The sequence below is a fragment of the Indicator indicator genome, chromosome 9 (genome assembly GCF_027791375.1).
Source record: "Indicator indicator isolate 239-I01 chromosome 9, UM_Iind_1.1, whole genome shotgun sequence".
NCBI lineage: Eukaryota > Metazoa > Chordata > Aves > Piciformes > Indicatoridae > Indicator > Indicator indicator.
The window spans coordinates 7,186,226-7,207,110 of NC_072018.1; the positions used below are offsets into that span (position 1 = coordinate 7,186,226).

The window sequence follows — 20,885 nt, forward strand, 5'->3', positions numbered from 1 at the left end:
CTTATTGTTGAATGAATCCGCAACATGCAGTGTAGCAGCTGATATGCGTTTATTTATCTGATATTCTTTGGGGCTTAGGATGACTTCAGGCATCCAACAAGCTGCATTAGGATGCAAGTCCAGTGGGAAACCCTGCAAGTACTGTCATTGATCAGATGAAGAAGTATATGTCTAGAACTGATGGTTTAAAACATGACTCCAATAGGTCTCATAGATTCACATCCCAGAGGGTGAATGAAATCAATCCAATGCCATTGATCAGCAGCCAGCTGCAATTTGTGGAGCCCCACGAATGAGCAGTGAATATGGAGCTCCTGCCTGAACTGCTGACTGCTTCTGTTCAAGCCTCAAAAATAACCTTTGAAGAGAGACCAACCAGAATGGCTTTGGGTTAAGCTGGAAACTTTTCTGCAATTGCCACAGGATACCTGACATGCTACCAACATAATAAGATCATGATGCTGGAAGTGGAAAAAGGGCTAAGTATCAAGGTGGTAAGAGATTTCAGGAGAGGAAAGTGAGGAAGATAGCTAAGTTAACAGAGTTGGAGAGAGACTGTCAGAGTGGCCGGAGGTTTGGAGAGAGTTCAGAGAAAGCGAAAAATTAGAAGGGAGGTGTGGGAGATGAGAACAGTGAGGAAAGGCCAGCATGAGCAAGCGTACTCCCATCTAAAGAAAATATATGCAAGGGAGACAGAATCACCTGCAGATGCACAGTGGGGAGTTAAAAAAGCAGCCAGCACTCAATTTTCAAATAACGGACCTGATCTTTAAATAAACCACTAAAAGGGAATGAACCTGATTTATCATCCCATTTTTTTTGTAGTAGCAGCAGTGCAGCTGTATTTTCTTCCCTGAGCTTCTCCTCTCCACCTCCTGAATTACAGAGTCAGGGCAGCACTTTTACAACTGAGTCTCTTCCGTGATACAAGAGGTTTTACGGAGCTGCTGGCCTCCTTGCCCAGCTGCTTGTGGCAGTTTAGGCTGGGTGCCCCCTGCCACTGCCGCATGAGATACACCTCTGGTGTCCTGGGTGCCCACCCACAGGGGTGGACACAGGAAACGACGTATTTCTACCCATAAGTCCTGCACCCTATAAGGCCATCTGCAAAGTCATTCTCTTCCTCTTTCTTCCCTCTCTGCTCCCACGGGAGATGTCCTCTCTTATCGGGTAATGCCGGGGGAGTATCCTCAAGGCCTCTTAGGCCTGTCTAGGCCTAATGCCAGGAGGAGAATGGAGCGGGGGAGCAGTCTCAGACGTGGCCAGCCTGAGACTTGCCTAGCAGCAGGAGGGGGAAGAAAGATCCCTGGGGGGTTTGGGTTTACCCTCAGGTGGGAAGAAGGGAAGGACTGGGAAGCTTTGGGAATTCTGTGAGGGGTTCTGTACGCTTTGGGATACTCTTTGTCACTATGCTTTGTAGCTTGTAGTTCTCTGTAGCTTCACCAATTGCTTTTCCATTTAAACTTTCCATCACTCTCCAATCCGTTTGTGTGAGTCTCATTCTTTTGTCCCTTTCGGGGCAAGAGACGATCTGTCTGGCCCCAAACCAGCACACTGCTGTTTGACATGGATGCTGTTGAAGGGTTTTCTGAGCTCTGCTCGAAATGGCCACGAGATCAAGGTGGGGGACTATTTTCAGGCAGCAGAAAGAAGGCAGAGAACATTTCCAGGACCAAACAATATTTCACTTAAAAGCAACAGGAACTCTGCCTGTTTTCCTGGTACCAGGAATTTGTCCTAGCCTAACACAGCAAGTTTTTGGAGTCCTTCAGAAAGCCTTGTGAACTTGCCTTGTTTTAAGGTGGGACCCCCACTAAATGCAAGGGTTATTCCAGAATGTGAGTGTATGGGCTATTTCCTGTGCCAACAGAGAGACTGCATAGTTTCACCCCTTTCAGTTAGCAGTTCATGCCTCTGAGACTTCTTTTGCCCCTGCTATCTGCTTGTGTGCCCTGCAAACCCTCCTGCCCCCTTCTTCAGAAGAGGCAAAGCAGACAGGAGGAAGGCAACCAAGCCCATTGTTAACAGGAAATAACTATTATAGTTGACTAAAAAGCTCACTTTCTGTAGGGTAAGTGTTATAACAATTAGCTTTACTGGGCAGCCAGGTCAACCCATGATGCACAAGCTGAGAAGGTCATATTTCCTTTAACACCTTCCTGTTCCTTGTTCATACAGCATTGGAGGGACTCCTTTCTTCTACATACAACCCACACAAGGACCAAACAAACTGAGCCTTCCTCCTGGACCTTAAAAGTTTGAGTAGGGCTGTTACTGTAATGGATGCCACCTGAATCTGCTGGGTGGGAGGTGAGCTGCACCCACCCAGGCATAAACCCAGGTGCTTTGAAGCCTGTGGCTCTCTCACAGCAGATTATTTTTCTGCTGGAGGAGAAATCATGCCATGTAAATATGATGATCATGGCAGCTGATATCTGCTACTGTTTTAAGCAGGATACTTTACCAATGCAGATGAAAGGCACTAGACCAAGCTGAAGTTAGATCTGAGCTCTCTGCATCAGTGAAATGTCAGAGAAATAAATCCCCCTTTCACTGCTGCTGGGTCGCATCTAGATATGAACATAGTGGTGCCAGGCTCTCAGCTGGGATGGGTTGTCTTTTCTCCAAGATCTGGTCTATAGATGCAAACCTCTGTCTGCATGTGCTCTCATAGTGTGTCAGGGCACAGCTTGCCTCTTACACCATGTGCTGTTCTCCAAGCAAAGCTGTACAGTGCTTCTGGTACTGCTCAGGGCTGTGAGCTTTCATGGAATGCACCTTGCAGTATGAGCTGATCAGCAGAGAGAAGAGTAGAAGTATAGAATCATAGAATCATTTTGTTTGGAAGAGACCTTTAAGATTGTCAAGATAACTGTTAACTGAGCACTGCCAGGCTGCCATCGAACTATGTCCCTCACCACCACATCTACATTGTCTTTTAAGTACCTCCAGGGATGGTGACTCCAATACTTTGCTGGTCAGCCTGTTCTACAGTTTGACAACCCTTCCTGTGAGGAAATTTTTCCTACTGTCCAACCTAAACCTCCCCTGTCCAACATTGAGGCCATTTCCTCTCATCCTATTGCTGACACTTGGGCAAAAAGACCAACATCCACCTTGCTCCAACCTCCTTTTCAAGTAGTTGTAGAGAATGAGAAGGTCTCCCCTGAGTCTCCATTTCTCCAACCTAAAAAACCCCGTTTCCCTCAGCCATGCCTCACAGTTTTTTTTTTTTCCTCTGGACCCTTCACCAGCTTCATTACTCTTTTCTGAGCCTGCTCCAGCATCTTATAGTGAGGGGCCCAAAACTGAATACAGTATTCAAGGTGTGCCGCCTCACCAGTGCCAAGTACAGGGAGACAATCCTTTCCCTGGTCCTACTGGCCACACTATTCCTGACCCAGGCCAGGATGCTGTTGACCTTCTTGGGCACACTGCTGGCTGTTTACCAACACACATAGGACTTTTATCGCTGGGTAGTTTTTCAGCTATTCTCCTCCAAGCCTGTTGAAGTAGGACCTGGCGCATTCTCTTCTGGGAATAGAGGCATTTCTTTGTTTCATAAGCTATTATGAACATACAGATTAGAGAATGGGTTCATTTCTTTAAGGTTCATGTCCTGTAAGAGAAGGTCAGATAGGTGTTTTCTTTGCATAGGTCTCAAAGACATTATATGTTGAATTAAGATTCATGTAGGTATTTGTCTCATAACTTTTATAAGATTAACCATACAGCAGAGACAATGGCTGCAGGTTGCAATAAAACAGAGATTTATTTTTTTTCTTTTTCTTTCCTGTTTCCCTGTGACTTCTCCAGATTTTTCCACCATGTTTGGGAAGAAGAAGAAAAGGATTGAAATTTCTGGTCCCTCCAACTTTGAACATCGGGTTCACACTGGCTTTGACCACCGTGAGCAGAAATTCACAGGACTACCTCAGCAGTGGCACAGCTTGTTGGCAGACACAGCAAACAGGCCAAAGCCTATGGTGGATCCCTCATGCATCACTCCCATTCAGCTCGCGCCTATGAAGGTACCGTGCAGTGTCACCTTTGAATTTCCTAACCTACCTTCAATTATGTGTAACCTTAAGGAAGGTATGCCAACAGTGGCTGTCCTGGGAGGCAGGCATAGCTAAGGGAGTGTGCAAGTACAGAGAGAGCTGCAAATCCAAATATTTAATACTAGGGCTGCAAGGAAAAAGTGTTATATGGATAAAGCTTTATGAATGTCTCAGAAGAGCATGACTCATGGGTCTTGCTGGGACTGTGCCTTCATGCTTCTGGGCTGAAGGAAAAAAAAGTCACGAGTCCTGGTGGAGGTCCAAAATGATGCTCCTCTGCAGTATAAAGCTCCTTGATAATTAATTTAAGAATAATGCTTTAGGCAAAGGCAGTTTGGAGCAAGGGAAAGAGGGGAAAGTACACCAAAGGAAAAAAATTAAATTGCTTGCTTAGCTAGGCAAGGAGTTTAGGAAGGGATCTTGTTGTCATCTGCTGCTGCCTGGAGGGGATGATGCAGCTGCGCCCCTTGTTGGGTGGTAAAATGGGAGGAAACGGCCCTAGGTTGTGGCTTGAGAGCTTCAAGCTGGGAAAAAAGCATGGCTGTAAGGGTAGCACCAGACAGAGCACCAGCAGAGATCTGAGAACCCTGTCCTTGGAGGCTCAGGATTATGGTAGACAAATCTGCCCTGATTCATCAGCATTTCTGGGATTGCACATCCTAATATCTGAGTAAATCGCACCTGTGCACTGATGGTAGCCTATACCCTTCTAGCCACATACATCTTACTGTCAGGCAGCTTAAAAACAAATTTAGGATTTCATCTTCATGTGGATTTTTCTGCAGCAAGGGAAAATCACATAATCCTGAGAGCACAGGCTGTGTATTTATATTTGATAAGTGCACTTTGCTAAATTTACATTTGCTTCCTGCTCCTGAAGGACATACGTGACTTACTGATCAGGACTGCTTGGTTGTTACTACAGGATAATGCTGAGTAAAACCAAAGTCTTAATTTTTGTTGTAATAAAATGTCTTACTGTATAATAGAGGCCTAAAATAATGAGGAAAAAGGTAGGCAAGCCTTTTCTTTGCTAGGGGAGGAGAGCAACTTTGTTCCACGACCCTTCTTAATACCAAAATATTCTTGGATATTTTTACATGAATATATAAAGATGTTTTAAAATGAAAACAAAAATCAGTGTACAATCTTGCAGCAGTACCACCTCTTTTTTTTTTCCTCTTTTTTTTTTTTTTTCCTTTTTCTCCTTCCCCTGCTTCTGGAGCCATAAATCTGTAAGCTTAACAAGTTTTAAAATGTTTAGCTTTCTCAGCACCATACAGGCAATGCAGCTCTGGGTCTCAGCCTGTGAAGGGGCATGGGCATAGCATGGTTCATGTGATGGGTCCCATTGAAGCAATGCACACTGCAGGGTGGGAAAGATCAAGCCCCAAATGAGCAGTTTTCACATTTTGAAGTGGAGCAAATCGCTGTCAGTTGTTTCCAGGAAGCTGTCAATTCTTGATTCTCTGTCTGGGATGCGCTTCTGAACTAAACCGTGTTGTGCCAGGAAAGGACTGGGGATGGGAGCTGAAGTGCAACTTCCAAGGCAAGCTTGTTCTTCCACTATAGCCTTAGTCTGCAGTGGCCCTTAATGCAGCTGTGTATCCTACTACATCTTCCCGTGTTGTGTGTCCCAGGGATAGGATACCTGCTACAGGTCCTCTTCTCAGCGGTGGCCATGGGGATGAGCACAAACACCTGCAGAGGGACCAGCAGGAAAGGTTTTTGCATAGATGGAAGATGTGGATTTGGAAGGAGATTACCCATATTGTACTTATTTGCATGCTGCTGCTCCAAAGGAATAGTTAAATGGGAAATGGGGTTAAGACTCCATTGGAAATTGTTCAGGAAATTGTCCTTTCATCCTCCAGTTACTTTCCCTATCTAAGCCTCAATTAGAAATAGTCCTCCATAATAGTGTTGGAAAAAACAGTTCAGTTTTAGTAGCAGCTCAGGCACTGACTGTCATCTGAGAATTTGTTTTTAACTCTATTTCAAGATACCATTTGACTGTATATTAAAAATTAGTAAGCCATGTTTTGATATAACTTTACGTATGGGGAGAAACAGAGTTGTGGCCACTTCAAAACTAAGAATATTTCATGTTGCTAAACTAGTTCAGCATAATCATTTAATTTAGATGAAACTTTCATGTGTGCACATGCACCAGCACTTTTAGTTCTGTTGAAAGGTTATTTAGGCACTGAGAATTTTGTAAGGTCAGTGAGAACTGAAGATTTAAAATACGCTTGCAGCTCATGAAGATAGAAACTAAAGATACTGAGATCTCTCTCAATATTGTTTACAACTATTTTCCACCGAGCAGTTGGAACAGGCTGCCCAGGGAGTTGTGGAGTCTTCCTCTCTGGAGATGATTAAGACCCATATGGATGTATTTCTGTGTGATCTGGTATAGCTGATCCTCCTCTGGCAGGGGGTTGGACTAGATGATCTTTCAAGGTGCCTTCCAGCCCCTGACGTTCTGTGATTCTAATTAACACGCTGAGGTGTAGCAGAAGAAGATTCATAACTGTGTCCCTGAGTCATGGTATTAAGTCAGGCTGAGGCATTTGGCCAGAATTAGTTCGTGCTGTGATGTCAGGTCATAGAACAGATCTGTAACTCTGCTATTCTGCACTCCTGAATTTATTCTCTGTTTAATTAATGCAGTATTGACTGCCTGTATGATGTGAGACAGAAGCATTCCTGCTAAGAGGTTCTCCTTCATGCCTGGAGAGTAGCACAGATCATAGAGGTGGCTCTGAGAGCAGAGTTTCTTGGGTTTAAAACAGAACTGGTGTTTGCTTGCATTGAGCTTCACTTCAGGCCTAAGCAGAGTACAGGAAACAATTTTCTTGATTTCTGTAGGTTTTGCTTCTTTCCCTGTTAGTGATGTTTGCTTGTTTCTCAGTGTGCAAAGCAGATAGGATCTGATGGTACATAGTGTATCCCTTCAGGTAAACCCAAGAAGTGATAAATATTCATCTTTGCTCCATCTATATTCAAAGGCGGCAGCAGCGATGCTAAAGAGGCAGTGCCCTGGACTCCCAAATATCCTGGGAGATGGCATTGTCCTGCCTCTCCTCTGGCTGGAGTGGAAGTCTTGCAGTGTTTTTGCATGTGTGTAGTGGCAGCTTGTCATGGTAATATTAGCGTTTGAATCCAGACCTGAGCTGACTATATATATTCATTCATTTCAAGTACAGGGAGAGACAATAAAGGGATTCCCCTTCTCAGTGTGGATGACCCAGATACCAGCAGAGTATTGTGTATTTCAGATGCCAGCAGCAGTCAGTAAAACATGGCAAAAAATTTCATAGAAAATAGAAAGCACAGTGATCTTGATAGGTTTGGGGTGTGCAGACAGTGGGGTTTGAACAAAAGCCTGATTTGTCACTGGAAAGAGCTCTGCATGAAAAACGTGAACCCTTTGTCTTTCTTAAAATAATACTTCAAATAAGCTTTCTGAAGTCTGAGATCCTGATGCCAGGCCTCTTGATCGTCTTGCTTCAATAGTTTGTAGTTGTCTTGTGTGTAGCTGGAGCTCATGGTTAGTGTGTTTGTTCTCAGCATGCAATACACTTGGCCTGTCATCACTGTTACATTACACAGGAGTGCCAGTTTGTTGCTGTCCCCTGATTTTTGGAAGTCTTCAGGATCAATAACTAAGCAAATGCGTTGTCCTTAGACAGCAAAACTAATTCTTCATGAATTCTCTGCTCGGCTCAAAATACTAAGAAAATGACCTCCAGAACCCTTGTTTGGGGGATTTTTGCCAAAAGAGCTTAGCTTTGGCTTTGTAAAGATGCTCCATTAAGCTACTTGAGTGTCTGCTGCTTGTCAGTAGGATCAGGACAGCACAGAAGACTTGTTAAGATCCCTTCTCACGTTCCCCAGTGTAGCACACAGCTGAGCTTCCTCACTTCTGGTAGTTACTGGAGATAAAAGTGCTGCTGTTTGAGGGCAGATGGACAAAGAGGTGGTTGTGCTGATGTCTGTTCTTTTCCCTCCCAAATTTTGACCTCTCCTCTACCACTCCCTCCTTTTACTTATTTCTCCCGTGGTACCTCTGTAGATGGGACAGTCAGAATTTCTTGCGTGAAGTTTGGCTCCAGTCCCACTGGGATGCTGTGGACCCACAGCTTTGTTTTTGCCAGGACAAGATCTGGCAGGCTGCTGACATCTCGTGGGCCTTTTGTGTAACCACATAATGAATTTTCATGCTTAGTAACTCGTTTCCTAATAAAACGCTTTGCAATCGTGCTTTGGGCCTAGTGCATGCTCAGGCAGGAAGAGAGAACTTGGGATAGGGAGTCTTCAAAGAGGGCAATAGCCAACACCTTGCAGCACAGGAAATTCTGGGTGGAAGGAAAATGTTTTCTCAGCAAGCATGGTTGAGCAGTGGGACAGCAGATGGAGGGGCTGTAGGATCTCAGCCTTTCAAGAGGGCAAAATTTGATGGACAACACCCTGAGCAGCCTGACTGGACTTTGATGTTAGCTGTGCTCTGAGCCAAAGGTCAGACTGGATTACTTGCAGAGGTTCCTTCCAGCTTCATTTTTTCTGTGATTATGGTAAGATTTGCAATTTTCCTGTAAGTGAGCCCCACTTTCAATTTATTTTGATCACCAAACAGGAATGTATTTGATGCTACACAGTGCCAGAAGAAAATACAGCAACAAATTTAATTAGAAGTAATTTCTTTCAAAAGGATAGTGCTTGACTCTTGAGGGCTGCTTGATTTACCATTTTTTAAATTGACAATACTACTTCAGTTAATCTCTCTGCCCCCTTGTACAGATCTAATACAAATATGCCATCTAGTGTCCATAGATGTGTCTTACTGTGATATTCCCTCAGTATGAGAAGAGCCAAGTTGCTAATTTTGTGTGGTTTGCAGGAAATCTGTCAGTGCATGAAAAAGAATAAATGTACAAAGCACACAGCTCGGAAGGTTTCTATCATTTATAACACTAGGTTAATACGTTCTCATACACCCTACATTGTACAGAGGAAACTTTTGGATTTCTTTCTGTTTGCTTGAAAATTGCAGGCTTTATATAAGTTCTTTAGAAGAATAATATACTGCCTGTGAAGTTGGGTTTGATGAGAGAGAAATGCCTGAATAAAAGAATAGGAAGAAATTTTTCAGATGAGTAGTTCATATTAGGGAAAATGCAGTTTCACTGTAAAGAGTATCAGCTGGAAGAAGGATATGTTTTGAAGATCAAAATTGGTTTGTTTCAGGGTTTTACTGTCAAAGTATTTAAATATTTTGGGTTTAAAGATTTAAACAGTCTTCGATGTGCAGTGTCTTGGGAAGAAGCCCAGAGCAGGGCTGTTACAGAAACTTGTTTTCTGGCACCACTGTGGCAGGAGCTGCCTGTCCCTCTCCACCCATGTTCCCTGGTCAGGGAGGTCAAGTGAAGTGAAAAAGTGGCTGAGGACAAAAGTGAAGGGAGAGAGGAATGCTATTGCTCCAGTAATAGTAGCTTCCCTTTTCCATATACGCTACTCAGGTCTTCTCTATGCCCATATCTATTTAGTGCCAATTAATACATCTTAGTTGCTGTCAAAAGCACATTAACTGGTGCATGGATATTTTTACTACAGTGTCACACTGACAACCTAGAGTCATCATAAAATGAAGTCAAGCCAATGTTTAAGGGACATTTCTGTAATGTTTTTAATAAGATAGTTTAACTTGGACAGCCTGAATCAGACAGTTGGACTAGATTGTTGTAGGTGCCTTTCAACTGAAATTATTCCGTTCTCCTCTGTTCTCCTCCATGGTGCTTTTACCTGATGCATTATTCTCAGTCTGTCTTTATGGTTTTGAGTTCCTGGCTTTCTGAACAGCAGACTCCCTGATCACCTTTTTAGCAGCAGCTCTTTCATTTTCATACCATTACATTTCACACTATTGAAGAACTTCATCCAGCCTGACTTGGAATTGTTTTCCTAGAGCCTTGGTGTAGAATGAGGAGAATTTGGAGAACAGCACTGTTATCATTTCGGATTGATTCAAAACACAAAATACTCATCAGTTTTTCAGTTTAACTGATGAGCCAGAAAATAAATTATTCACATAATTTTTCTGACCGAGATATTGGTCCATCATAGCAAACCTCTCAGGTTTGGCCAGGTATGTTTGGAGGGTCTGTCTGCTCCTGAACTGTAGACAATCAAGGGTTTACAAGCAAGACCTGGCCATTCTAGAGAAGCACTGAGATTTCCAGTGAAAAAAAACTAGCATCCAGAATAAATACTGTAAGTAGCAAAATATGTTTTTTTGTATTCTGTCTTATTTCTGTCCTTTAAGTGTGCTTGAATGACCCAGGAGTAACACCTGCAGAAATGTGATTTACAGAGGTGGTCCCTCTAGTTAACAGAGAGAGTGTTGAGTAGGGAACGATGCTTTGGTCCACACTGGACCATGTAGACAAGTTCAGCACTGCCCTAAGGCTTTTGAGTGCATAATTTTGCCCCTCTACTGTGGAGGTCGATAATCAGCTACCTGCTGGTCGTATCCCTCATTTCAAGGTCCCTGACATCCCCAAAGGAGCCTGTGTTAGTAGTACCTTACTCCTGCAGGTATTTGGAGGCAGGCTTGTACCTACACCTGAATGGTCCCACTGAGTTCATTGAGATCTTCCCTGGAGTAGTGTCAGTTTGCTGTCTGCAGGGTGGGGATCTAGGAATGTTTTTTACAACTCCTTTGTCTTCTGAGTAATCTTTGTTCATGCAACAGTTGGTGTTGATTTGAAGTGGTCTGTTCCCATGAGAAAGGAGTTACTTTACCTGGGCCTGCAGCAATAACAGACAATAATACAGATCAGAGACTTCAGTGTGAAAATGTAGTTTGATGTAATTAGTAAAAGAATGTTTTTAAATGCTGTTTGCATCAGAATTGTGATTTTAAGTAAGGTTGGCATTGGATGAACCTTGCAAGGCAAGTCTTTTAATGAGAATTTATGCAGGTGAGTAGAACTGTGCCGTAAGACCGAAAGTAAATTTAGAGTTTGTGGTCTACATCTGCTGAGGCAGACCAGTCTGTAAATACGTTAACCTGGAAGTCTACTCAGACCTTTCAGCATTTCAGAAATTGAATCTGGTTTCTTCTGGGAATACCAGACTGGGAATACTCTCCTGGTATCACCATGTAACTTGAAACAAGCCAGGAATTAGATCCTGAGCAAGGACACTTGTAATCAGGTTCTTTTTTCAACATGGAAGTTAGTCCCTGAAGACAAATTCATAGGAAGCTGTTCCACTAAAACTCCTCTCACAGACTTGCCTGCCCTGAGTCATATTCTCAGCTTACTGCCTGGCGGTGGAGGGCTTTGGATCTGCTAATGTGGCTGTTGCTTCCTTCTCATTCCTTTGGCCGAGCTTTTTTCCTATAGAACTTTCCATGCACTGACCCATGAGATCTCTGAGGCCAGAAGTAGGATTTTGGGTGGATGGAGGCAATGCTTTGGGGTGGCTGCTGCAGAAGCAGGGTCCTTCTGGTTCTTGCACTGTAGCAGTGATCTTCCAGAGCAAAGGGTGGAGAACAAATGGTAAAGTGTAAGCAGTAAATTCTTTCCACAGTAAACGTTGAAAAGCTGAATGTGTTTCACCAAACTTCAGTCAAGTAGTCCAGCTAGCTCTCATTCAGCTTGGCTGAGGAAGCCAATGGAGTAAAACACCTTGGGAGATTTCATAGAATCATAGAATGGTTTGGATTGGAAGGGACCATTAAAAGTCATTTAAACCCAATTCCCTGCAGTGAACAGGGACATCTTTAACCAGATCAGGTTGCTCAGAGCCCTATTTAACCTGATCTTGAATGTTTCCAGCTCTGTGGGAAACCTGTGCCAGTGTTTTAACATCATCATAATAATAATTTAAAAAAAATCTTCCTGATAGCTAACCTAAATCTCCCCTCTTTTAGTTTAAAACCATTACCCCTTGTCCTGTCACAACAAGAATGTTCCTTGCTAACAAGAATGTTCCCGTCAGCCCCTTTTTAAGTTTCTATTTCCATGGACTAGCTGAACCTCCAATAGTGCTTCCAAAGTCACTTGGAGAGTTGTGTTGTTAGAAATTCTGGTCAGCAGTGGGCAACACTAGATGGCAGCAAGGAATCTCTGGAAATGCATCTTCTTGCATGTCAAATGCAGACCTGGGCAGAAATAATGAGAAATCTGCTTGGACATCCTGATGGTGTTTGTTTAAGGTGGACGTTTTAGTTCACAGGTCTGGGGAATTCCATATAAAATTGGGCACAAAGCATTTGCACTCCACGTTGGCACTAGGGCAGTGTGTGCTACTTCCATTTCCATTTAACCATGCAATGGCAATAATAATTCAGAAGCTACATATTTTGCACATCTCTGATATGTTTGTTCCTAGGTCTACTAATGAACTTGTTTCTATCTATGTAGTCCAGAACAGAACCCTACTGGTTGTAGTCCTATTAAATTATATGTTGTACTATAACCAAACAGCCAAGTTTATTCAATCACAGCTCAAAAGGAGTAGTAGGATCTGGGGGGAATATAGTGTTCCTAAACTCCACTTGGCTGTGGAGCCAAAGCTCCTGGTGTAAATGTGTTTTTTCCCGCCTCCTGCTCTGACATGGTTAGATCTGAGCTTTGGTGGCTCTCAAACAATTTGAAAGTGCTTTGCTGCTCACTCTTTCTTGTCTTCTCCTTCATGTGGGATCCAATTACACTAGACAAGTGCTGTCTATTACAGAGGAACAACACTGACTTGCCTGCAGAGATTTTTAAATGCCGCCTTCTTCCTGACTTTCCGTGCTGTCTGGGGGGGCCTGGAGGAAGGGGAGAGAGCAGCACTTTGTCAGACAGATAAATTTGTTAAGCATGTCAGGACTAATCTGCCGCTGGGGACAGAGAGCACTTGGTGTCGGCGCAGCCCAGCAAATCGAATCAAATCGAGATTACCCTCAAAATGTTTCAGCAGTTTCTTGTAAATGAGATACTGCAGTACTGTGCTGGGCATCACCCCTGCCACTTACACCGCTGCCGAGCAACCTCCCAAAACTTGTCTCAATTGCTTCCCGCTGAGAAGCAGTTTGATTTGCATTTCTCATCTGCAATAGTGAATAATTAAAACACCAGCTTGGGAAGCTCCTTGTGACTTTTCTCTCACCTGCCTTGTAAATTTGACCTAGGAGTTACAGGGTCACTCTTTGCTCTCTGTGCAGGTGAAAAGCACTCAGTGGGAGTTAGGACCACTTTATTTAGGGCATTCCTATTGCTGCACTTCCCATTTAATAGCTGTTCTTGAAAGGGAAAACCAATATACTTGGAAGAAGTCCTGCTGCGATTTACAATGTGTATGACATCATTTTGTGGGGTTATTTTGCTAATACAAATCCCTGAATTCCATGAATTCAGAGTGAGCTTTCAGGAGAAGATAAAGGAGCCCATAATACTCAAGAGGCATCAGTCAGATTAAAAAGTACGCCTCACGTGTGTGGCTAGGAATGCACAATTTTAGTGAAGTAGCTTGAAACTTCCTCAGTGTTTTTAAGGGATTGAGGCGTTTTTTGACACTGCCCAGACTGCAGGGTGATTTCTCCTGCTGTACCTTGAGAATCCCATCCCTGCCAGCCTGGCCATCACGCTGCCACATCATCCCACCCTTCCTCGGTGCATTAATCCCAGCCGTGCAAGGCTGTGATTGCAGTGACTGCCCTGAGCCCGTGTGGTACATCACTCAGCTCCTGGGAGATCAGCCCCTTCGATCTGCGAAACACCGTCTGCACCGTGCTTGGAACTGAGACACTCATCAGCATCTTCTTCCGCTCACTGCCTTTGCCTGATGATTTATGGAGTGGGAAGGTAATTCTCAACCCTGCACCATGGCTTACAAGGAGATTCCCAAACTGGCCTCCATATGCTCTGAAACAGAAATGTTGACTTTTAAGTATCTGCTGTATATAAAGCCTCCTTTGCTGTGGTGACAGTAAAAAGTAATGCAGTTTAAATTGTTTCTTCTAAATTATCAGACTTCTTCTTCTAAATTATCAGTCAAAATACTCATTTTAATTAAAAGCAGGGAGATGACCGTGACCACAATGGGGTGATGTGATAGCCTCTGCCCTCCTAAGGAAGCTTTCCACTGACAAAGCTCTCAGATTAAGGCAATTACTTCCCTAGTGTCAATTTTTATCATACAGAAATTTGCTTAAATATTTCAGGAACTCAATCAAACCACATCTAGAAATCTTTCACTGAGAAAAAAGTGCCAGGATCATTAATTGCATTAATGCTCCATCAACCTTGCATTTGTTAATGGGCATGTTTAGGGCATGAGAGGAACCTCATCCAGGGGCATGTCATCTGAGCTGTGAAGATGGTTTATGCTGCTGTGTGACTTCAGAAATTACAGACTGCCCCTCTCTTCAGGGTGTCTTAATTGGCATTGTTGGTCAAGAGCAAACTGCATTCCTTTTTTTCTAGTGCATGTCAGTCCAGGGAATAGAATCGGAGAATCGCAAGAAGAGACCTTTATGAGCATCAAATCCAACCATTAACCCAGCACTACCAGGTCACTGCTAAGCCACGTCCCTCTGCACCACACCTACATGTTTCTTAAATCCCTTCAGGGATGGTGACTCTACCATTTTGCTAGGCTGCCTATTGCAGGTCTTGACAGCCCTTTTGGGGAAGGAGGTTTTCCTAATATCCAACCTAAACTTCCCTGGCACAGCTTAAGGTTGTTTCTTCTTGCCCTAAAGACATACACAGTGTTATACCCCACCAGTTCCCAGTGCTAATCACGTGTAGATATAACATGCTGACTCTGTGCCATAGAAGCATCAGTACCGTGTAGGAGAGTCATGGGCTCTGTGGAGCTTAGCAGTAGGTTAACAAAGCTGAAGTACCTGTGGAGGTGGTGGTGAAGTGTTCTTGCAATTTCTCATGCCTTTATTGAGAAAAGTGAGGTTTTATTTCCCTCATGCTTCTACCACATAAAAGCACAGAAAAATAACAGTCTAGGCTGCAAATATTAGGTATAAGGGCAACTGGCTAATACAACATTAAGTTTGGTGATGATTGTCTTGCCGCTGCAAGTGAGCTTTAGAAAATTCTATAGCTACTGGGCTAGCCCCAAGCCACTGTGGGGTCCTCTTCTTATCACACCTCCCTGCAGTTTCTGTTTGTGTGGGTGATTGCACCAAGTTCAAGACAATGGGCAGCAGAGTCAGTTCATACCTGTTTTTAAGATCCGTTTTTGCAATGCGTTTTGCTTAGAAGACATTGATGTCAGAATTGAATGAGGCAGCAGTCCTGAATTGAAGGAGGCACCTCTTCTTTCATTTCCCGTTCCATGCACTAGCATCATGGCTGAAGAAGAGGAGCTGTAATGCAGAAGGTATCGTTCCTGCATCTCTTCTGTAGTGCATTAGTAGTCTGGTCACAAGACAGACTCTAAGATTAAATTTCTGAGGTACCAGTTAAAGACACTGGAACTTCATCGCTTTATGTTAATTGCCCTTAATTCTGCCATTTTGATTTGGACATAAACCTGTTCAAGTCACACACAGCCCTGCCTGCTGCAAACTATGATCCTGGAGTTGTGACATATCACAAGTTTCCATTCTGCTTCTGTCTCAGAGTTGCATTTCTCAGAGGGAAGGATTTCTATCATCTGGGCCAAAGGTCCCCAACTTTGCTTTTTGTTTTTTGACTGCCTCTCAGTTCAGCCTAGTTGGAAATTTCTAGGGGTGCCACTACTGCAGGGTTGCCCCATAACCACCGTGGGATACTGTGGGATACTGTGTGATGCAGAAGCCACACCAGCAGTCACTGGACCACAGCTGTACCTCAGTAAATCTTCCTGAGCTTGTTTCACAACTTCCTTGTGGGTGGGGGAAGGGAAATCCATTAGCACAGAGGGACTGGCTGTGTCAGTGTGAGCTGAAATTCCCCTCCCACTGACAATAACCAGACTAGCTCAGTCTGGAAGCAAATGAAAGCTGTATTTACAAGCAAAATCTACAATCTATGATGAAATGCAATGAATATGTACAAATATACAAAATTCACAACATTTACAAATATATACAATCAACAGAAAAACAAAACCAAGCTCCCTTTGCTTCCCCCCCAAAGGGGACCTTTCCCAAGGGGCCTCTCTCCCAGGGGCTTCCCCCCCCAGACCCCCTTGGCAGAAAAAGCAGAGTTAGTTAAAGCAGAGAAGTTGTTAACTTAGCTGCCAAGGTCAGTGTGTGTTATCTTCTGCCAGAAGAGAAGAAGAAACAGCAGCCAAACAGCCCAGCAACTGCCTCGACTGCAGAATGCAGAGAGTGCAGAGTGCCCCACTTTGTTTTGGGTAATAGTTCTTAAACATTTCTATCTATCCAATGGAAGTGTGTAGAACAATCAGTATTTTGCTTTCTTACACCCAATAGTGACTTATTTACACTCTTTCACTTTCTCTGTTTGAACTTTGCAAGGAAAAAATTAAAAAGTTTCAAACCATCACACTGGCAGATGATGTGACTTTGAAAGGGGGAGAATAAGATACTTGGTCTTGCTGGTGTTCATCAACAGCAGTTTTTTCCTGACAGAAAATTGTTAATTTGACAATACATGGAAGTTTGACATTGACAGACAGATTGTATTCAAAATGTGGCAAAAAAACCCCAACCGTCTTTGCTTCAGTTTGATGGAGCTTTTTGGCTTAGCAGATCCATTCTGTTCTCCATGTTGCTGAACTTCCATCAGCCTTAGGGAAGTGCAGCAGTACCAAGAGGGCAGGTAAAATTCTTGCAGTTAATGTTTTTGAGGAAATTCATCTTGTGGAACATTTTGCTTTTTCATTCTGTCTTGGGATAAAATAAAATTGAAGAGTGCTGAGTCCTACGAAATAAAAATTAGGTGGTTCTGAGATGCCTCCATTCCTCTCCCTAGGACGTGCTTCTGTAACTCATCAGAAGTACAGCAACTTTCTCACTCAAACTGAAACTTTTCAGTCCCATTTCACTGTCATTTGTTGTGTGTCTGAGAGATCTGTGTATACATACTGCATATCAAATTGCACATATCTGATGTGTTTTAAGTAGACCCATAATAATTTTGACATTTGATGCTCTTTAATAGCACTTCAAATGACATATAGCAATCATGTTTGTGTATTAAAAAAAAAAAAAAGCTACCGAGATGTAGGTATTTCAGTGGAATTTTAAAAGTAAATGTTTTGTTGAAGTTACTATATTTTAAAATGTCAAAAGAATTAGGGGTGAATGTGATTATAATGAAAAGTTACTCTTGATGTTATACCAACTAACTTTTAAAACTGCTCTGAAGTGTGACAAATTACACAGTGCCTGTTTAGTTAGGGTTTTTTATCGTTTTCCCACCATTTTACTTTTGCAGAATTTTAAACAGCTGTGATGTTAAGCATATTACACTTCTCAAAGCTCTAGTTACACCTTTTGATCCATCAAGTAATATATATTGTTCAGACCAAGTAAATTCCGTTTCTGCATCATCAGTGTAGATTATCATCGTTGCCATCATTTATATCTTTCAGTAATTAACACATGGCAGTGCTGTTGTCCTAGCTTCTCTCCTGTCCTGTGTTGTTGCCAGCATCAGGTTCATTAATGTGGTGATACCAGATGTGTGCACCTGAAAGCTGCGTATAACCATGCTGAGCTCTTTGCTGTGCAGTCACTTTGCTCCGTGGCAAAAGAACTCGGCGATGCCAGTGAGCACTCAGAAATGTCTCTGCAGTGCAGATGAACATATTTCATGGGCCTCCCTGAGCTGGTTTGAGAGAACTGTGGGGTACCAGAAATTATTATTTTTTTTAAATTACCTTTAAAAGGAAAATGAGGATATATAGCATTGGGAAAGAATTCAAATCAGAACTGGTAGAAACTCTAAGCCTTCCAGATGTAAACCAAGTTCTAGGTTAGGCTTCAGAAAGAAGTGTCTGTTGTGTATTCCTTGTAATAATACTCTAAATAATAGCCATTTATGTAGACAGGCTGTAGATCAGAACTGGAGCAGATCTCATAGGACACTACTGGAGGGTGCAGAGAGATAACATCTGCCATCAGGTGGAGGAAGGAGAGGATGGAAGTACAGAAGTGTTTTGTAGTCCTTTGTCATGAAGCCTCCCAATTTGGTTGTAATTAAGCATGCACTGGAACACAGTAGGATTGCAAGGATGGGTCTAGAAGGGTGAGTCAGAGGTTAGAATTTGTCCTTGAATGAATATTTAATGGAGAAAAACCTGGACTGAAACAGCAGGCCAGCTTACTTGAAAAAAGCTGTCCTGGACCACAGCTGAGGTCCCAGTCATTGGGCTTTTGGCTGCCATCACTTTTTATCCCTGGAAGCATATTTACTTACCTGTGTAAAGTCAGCCATTGGAGACCATGGGTTTACCTAATCTCTCGTCTTCCCGTTTGAATCTGGTTCTTGTGCCAGCCTTCAGGATGGCAGCCCAGTCTTAAATTTAGCCTCGCAAACAAGGGAAAAGAGCCCACCTTGTATTGACCCTGGGCTGCTGAAAAAAAAGCAGGGTTTTGCTGCATGCTTGTAACCATCTCCAGGAGCTTTGAGGATCTCCAGCTATTTTGAGCTCCTCTAAGGACTTTGCTTGGTCTGCGATCTCAAGGTCTCTTCTCCTGGTAAAAAGAGATCAACTACAGACCCTTGACACCTCCTATGCCCTTGGCTGCAGCTATAAAACTTCCAGGGAAAGCTAAAGTTTTCCTTCTGACCTGATGACAAGGACCGGTTCTTCTCCCCAGCGTGGTGCTGTTCACATTTCTTATGCCTAGTAAGATGTGGTGTCATGAACACAGCTTCATGTCTTGCAACATAAAAAGATAAGTTACTGACATATCCATCACTTTAGATTATTTTAACCGGCTGTGTTTTATGTACCTTTTCTGAAGAAGAAATTGATTTTCAGATATGCACAGGCTGTGCTTTTAGTTTGTGTCTAATGGAGATGAGTGGATACGCTAGCTGGAAGCTGGCTATTTTTAAGGGTGACATTTCCTTAAATGACTTTTTTTTTTAAACCCTGCACATCACAGAGATTTTAAATTCTCATCAGTTTCTGAAAACACAGCTCCAGGAGGACAAAGGATGATATATGCTTAACGAGTGCACAAAGTGTAGTAGTTTTAAAGACAATAAACGCAAGGTCATATTAGGGCAAAACAGTTAATTACCCACTTCATTATTGTCAAGGTTAATACGGTATTTGAGTGCAGAAGCTGTTTTTCATCTCCTTTTGGAAACAAGGCAAGACAGCATTTCTTACAGACAGATCCATTATAGCTTATCACTAGAGGACAGACCGCTGCTGGAACACCATGAAGGATGTCTACTGTCACTGGGCTCCAGAGCAAACGCCAAACCTGCCCAAAGAGCAGTGGAAACTAAATGAGAGCTACAGCTTCGGAGTACTGCGCTTTAATTCATGGAGATTGCGCCCCATTGATTTTAATGTATGACGGGAACAGCAGCATAAAATTCAGTGGCACTCCTTCACCTTTTGTAACGCTGATCCCTCCAGAATGGCACAATGCTCTGAAAAATATCCTTTAATAAACATGGGGCATCGACTGTAGCAAATCCCATCTTGCTGTGGTGAGCCCAGGGAAACCTGTGCCTGTGGTAGGGCTCGATCTCTGCTTTCCATGTGTGCTGGGGTGTTTTACAGGTTTCCCTTACACCATCTCAGTGGACAGAAACAAAGGCCTCATAAATCCTAACCCATCAGCCTTTGTGAATGTGCTTTGCTTTTAACTGGAATCTTTCTAAACTAGAATTAACTGGCCTCCAAAATTTCAAACTTAAGGAATTTTTGAGGTTACTGCAGTTAGTTATATCCCTTGAACCTAAAATTTGGAGACCTGTAAGTGGTTTAAAAATAGGAAAAAAAATCTATAAAAATAGACACAAAATTTATGTAAAAATAGAATTCCCTGCTTATATCGAAACATGAGCTTTTTTTTTTTTTTTTTCAGTTTACAAAGCCTTTTAAATTGCAAACAAATAGTCTAGTTCCTATGCAACTAATTTCCAGGATAACTGTGTTTATATCACTTTTGATGCAGCCTTTTTCAGTTACATTTTACTTCAAGGTTTTTAGTTTGCCTTTTAAGTTGGAGCTAGAATTTTCCATCTTTTATGATTCTGTATTTCAGTCTCAGGAGGTTTTCCCTCTGCTTGCCAATGCAACACACAGGCACACAGCCTGGTGATGAGGTGACCAGAGCCTGTGTTCCCAAACTGACCCCTGGATGAGCAATTTTGTTGTTCCACTGAAGTCACACCTTTAAACCTGGGTAGTGCTGGCCCTGGTGTTAACAGTAGCCTTTCAGTTTCAGGAATTTGGGCTATGGTTATGGCAGTCCTCCATCTTTGGCTTCTCTCTGCAAATACTGTGCTTCCCAGGAAAGCCCCTGGCATACACTTTCTCTGTAGTCAGTGACTTCAGGACAAGTTAACATGGCACAAGATGTGTTTCGTTCTTTATAACATCTTTGACTTAATTTTTTATTTGTGAAGTTCCCTGGACATCTTTATTAAGCAATTACACTTATTACTCTTATAACACGATACCTGTTTTGGGATATTAATTTGATTTTTAAGCCTAGTAAATCCAGCAGGCAACCTGCTGGATTTGAGATTTGTGTATGAACATCTCCAGTTCTATCCAGACAGCAAAATACTTGACAGTATAGCTTATTTCATAGGGCCTTGATGAGACACTTCCAAAATTATCTGTTCTGTGGATAATAACTGTTCTTTTGATAGGAATAATGCTGGT

General features: G+C 42.8%; 1 protein-coding gene across 1 annotated transcript in view; it reads left to right on the top strand.

Annotated features, from left to right (window-relative positions):
* Positions 1 to 20,885, top strand: part of PAK5 (p21 (RAC1) activated kinase 5) — a 57,363-nt gene that overhangs the window by 16,485 nt on the left and 19,993 nt on the right. Inside the window, exon 4 of the mRNA XM_054383458.1 lies at positions 3,817 to 4,031. Within this exon, the coding sequence (XP_054239433.1) occupies positions 3,828 to 4,031 (204 nt within the window). The 5' untranslated portion in view covers positions 3,817 to 3,827. The remainder of the gene's footprint in view (positions 1 to 3,816; positions 4,032 to 20,885) is intronic.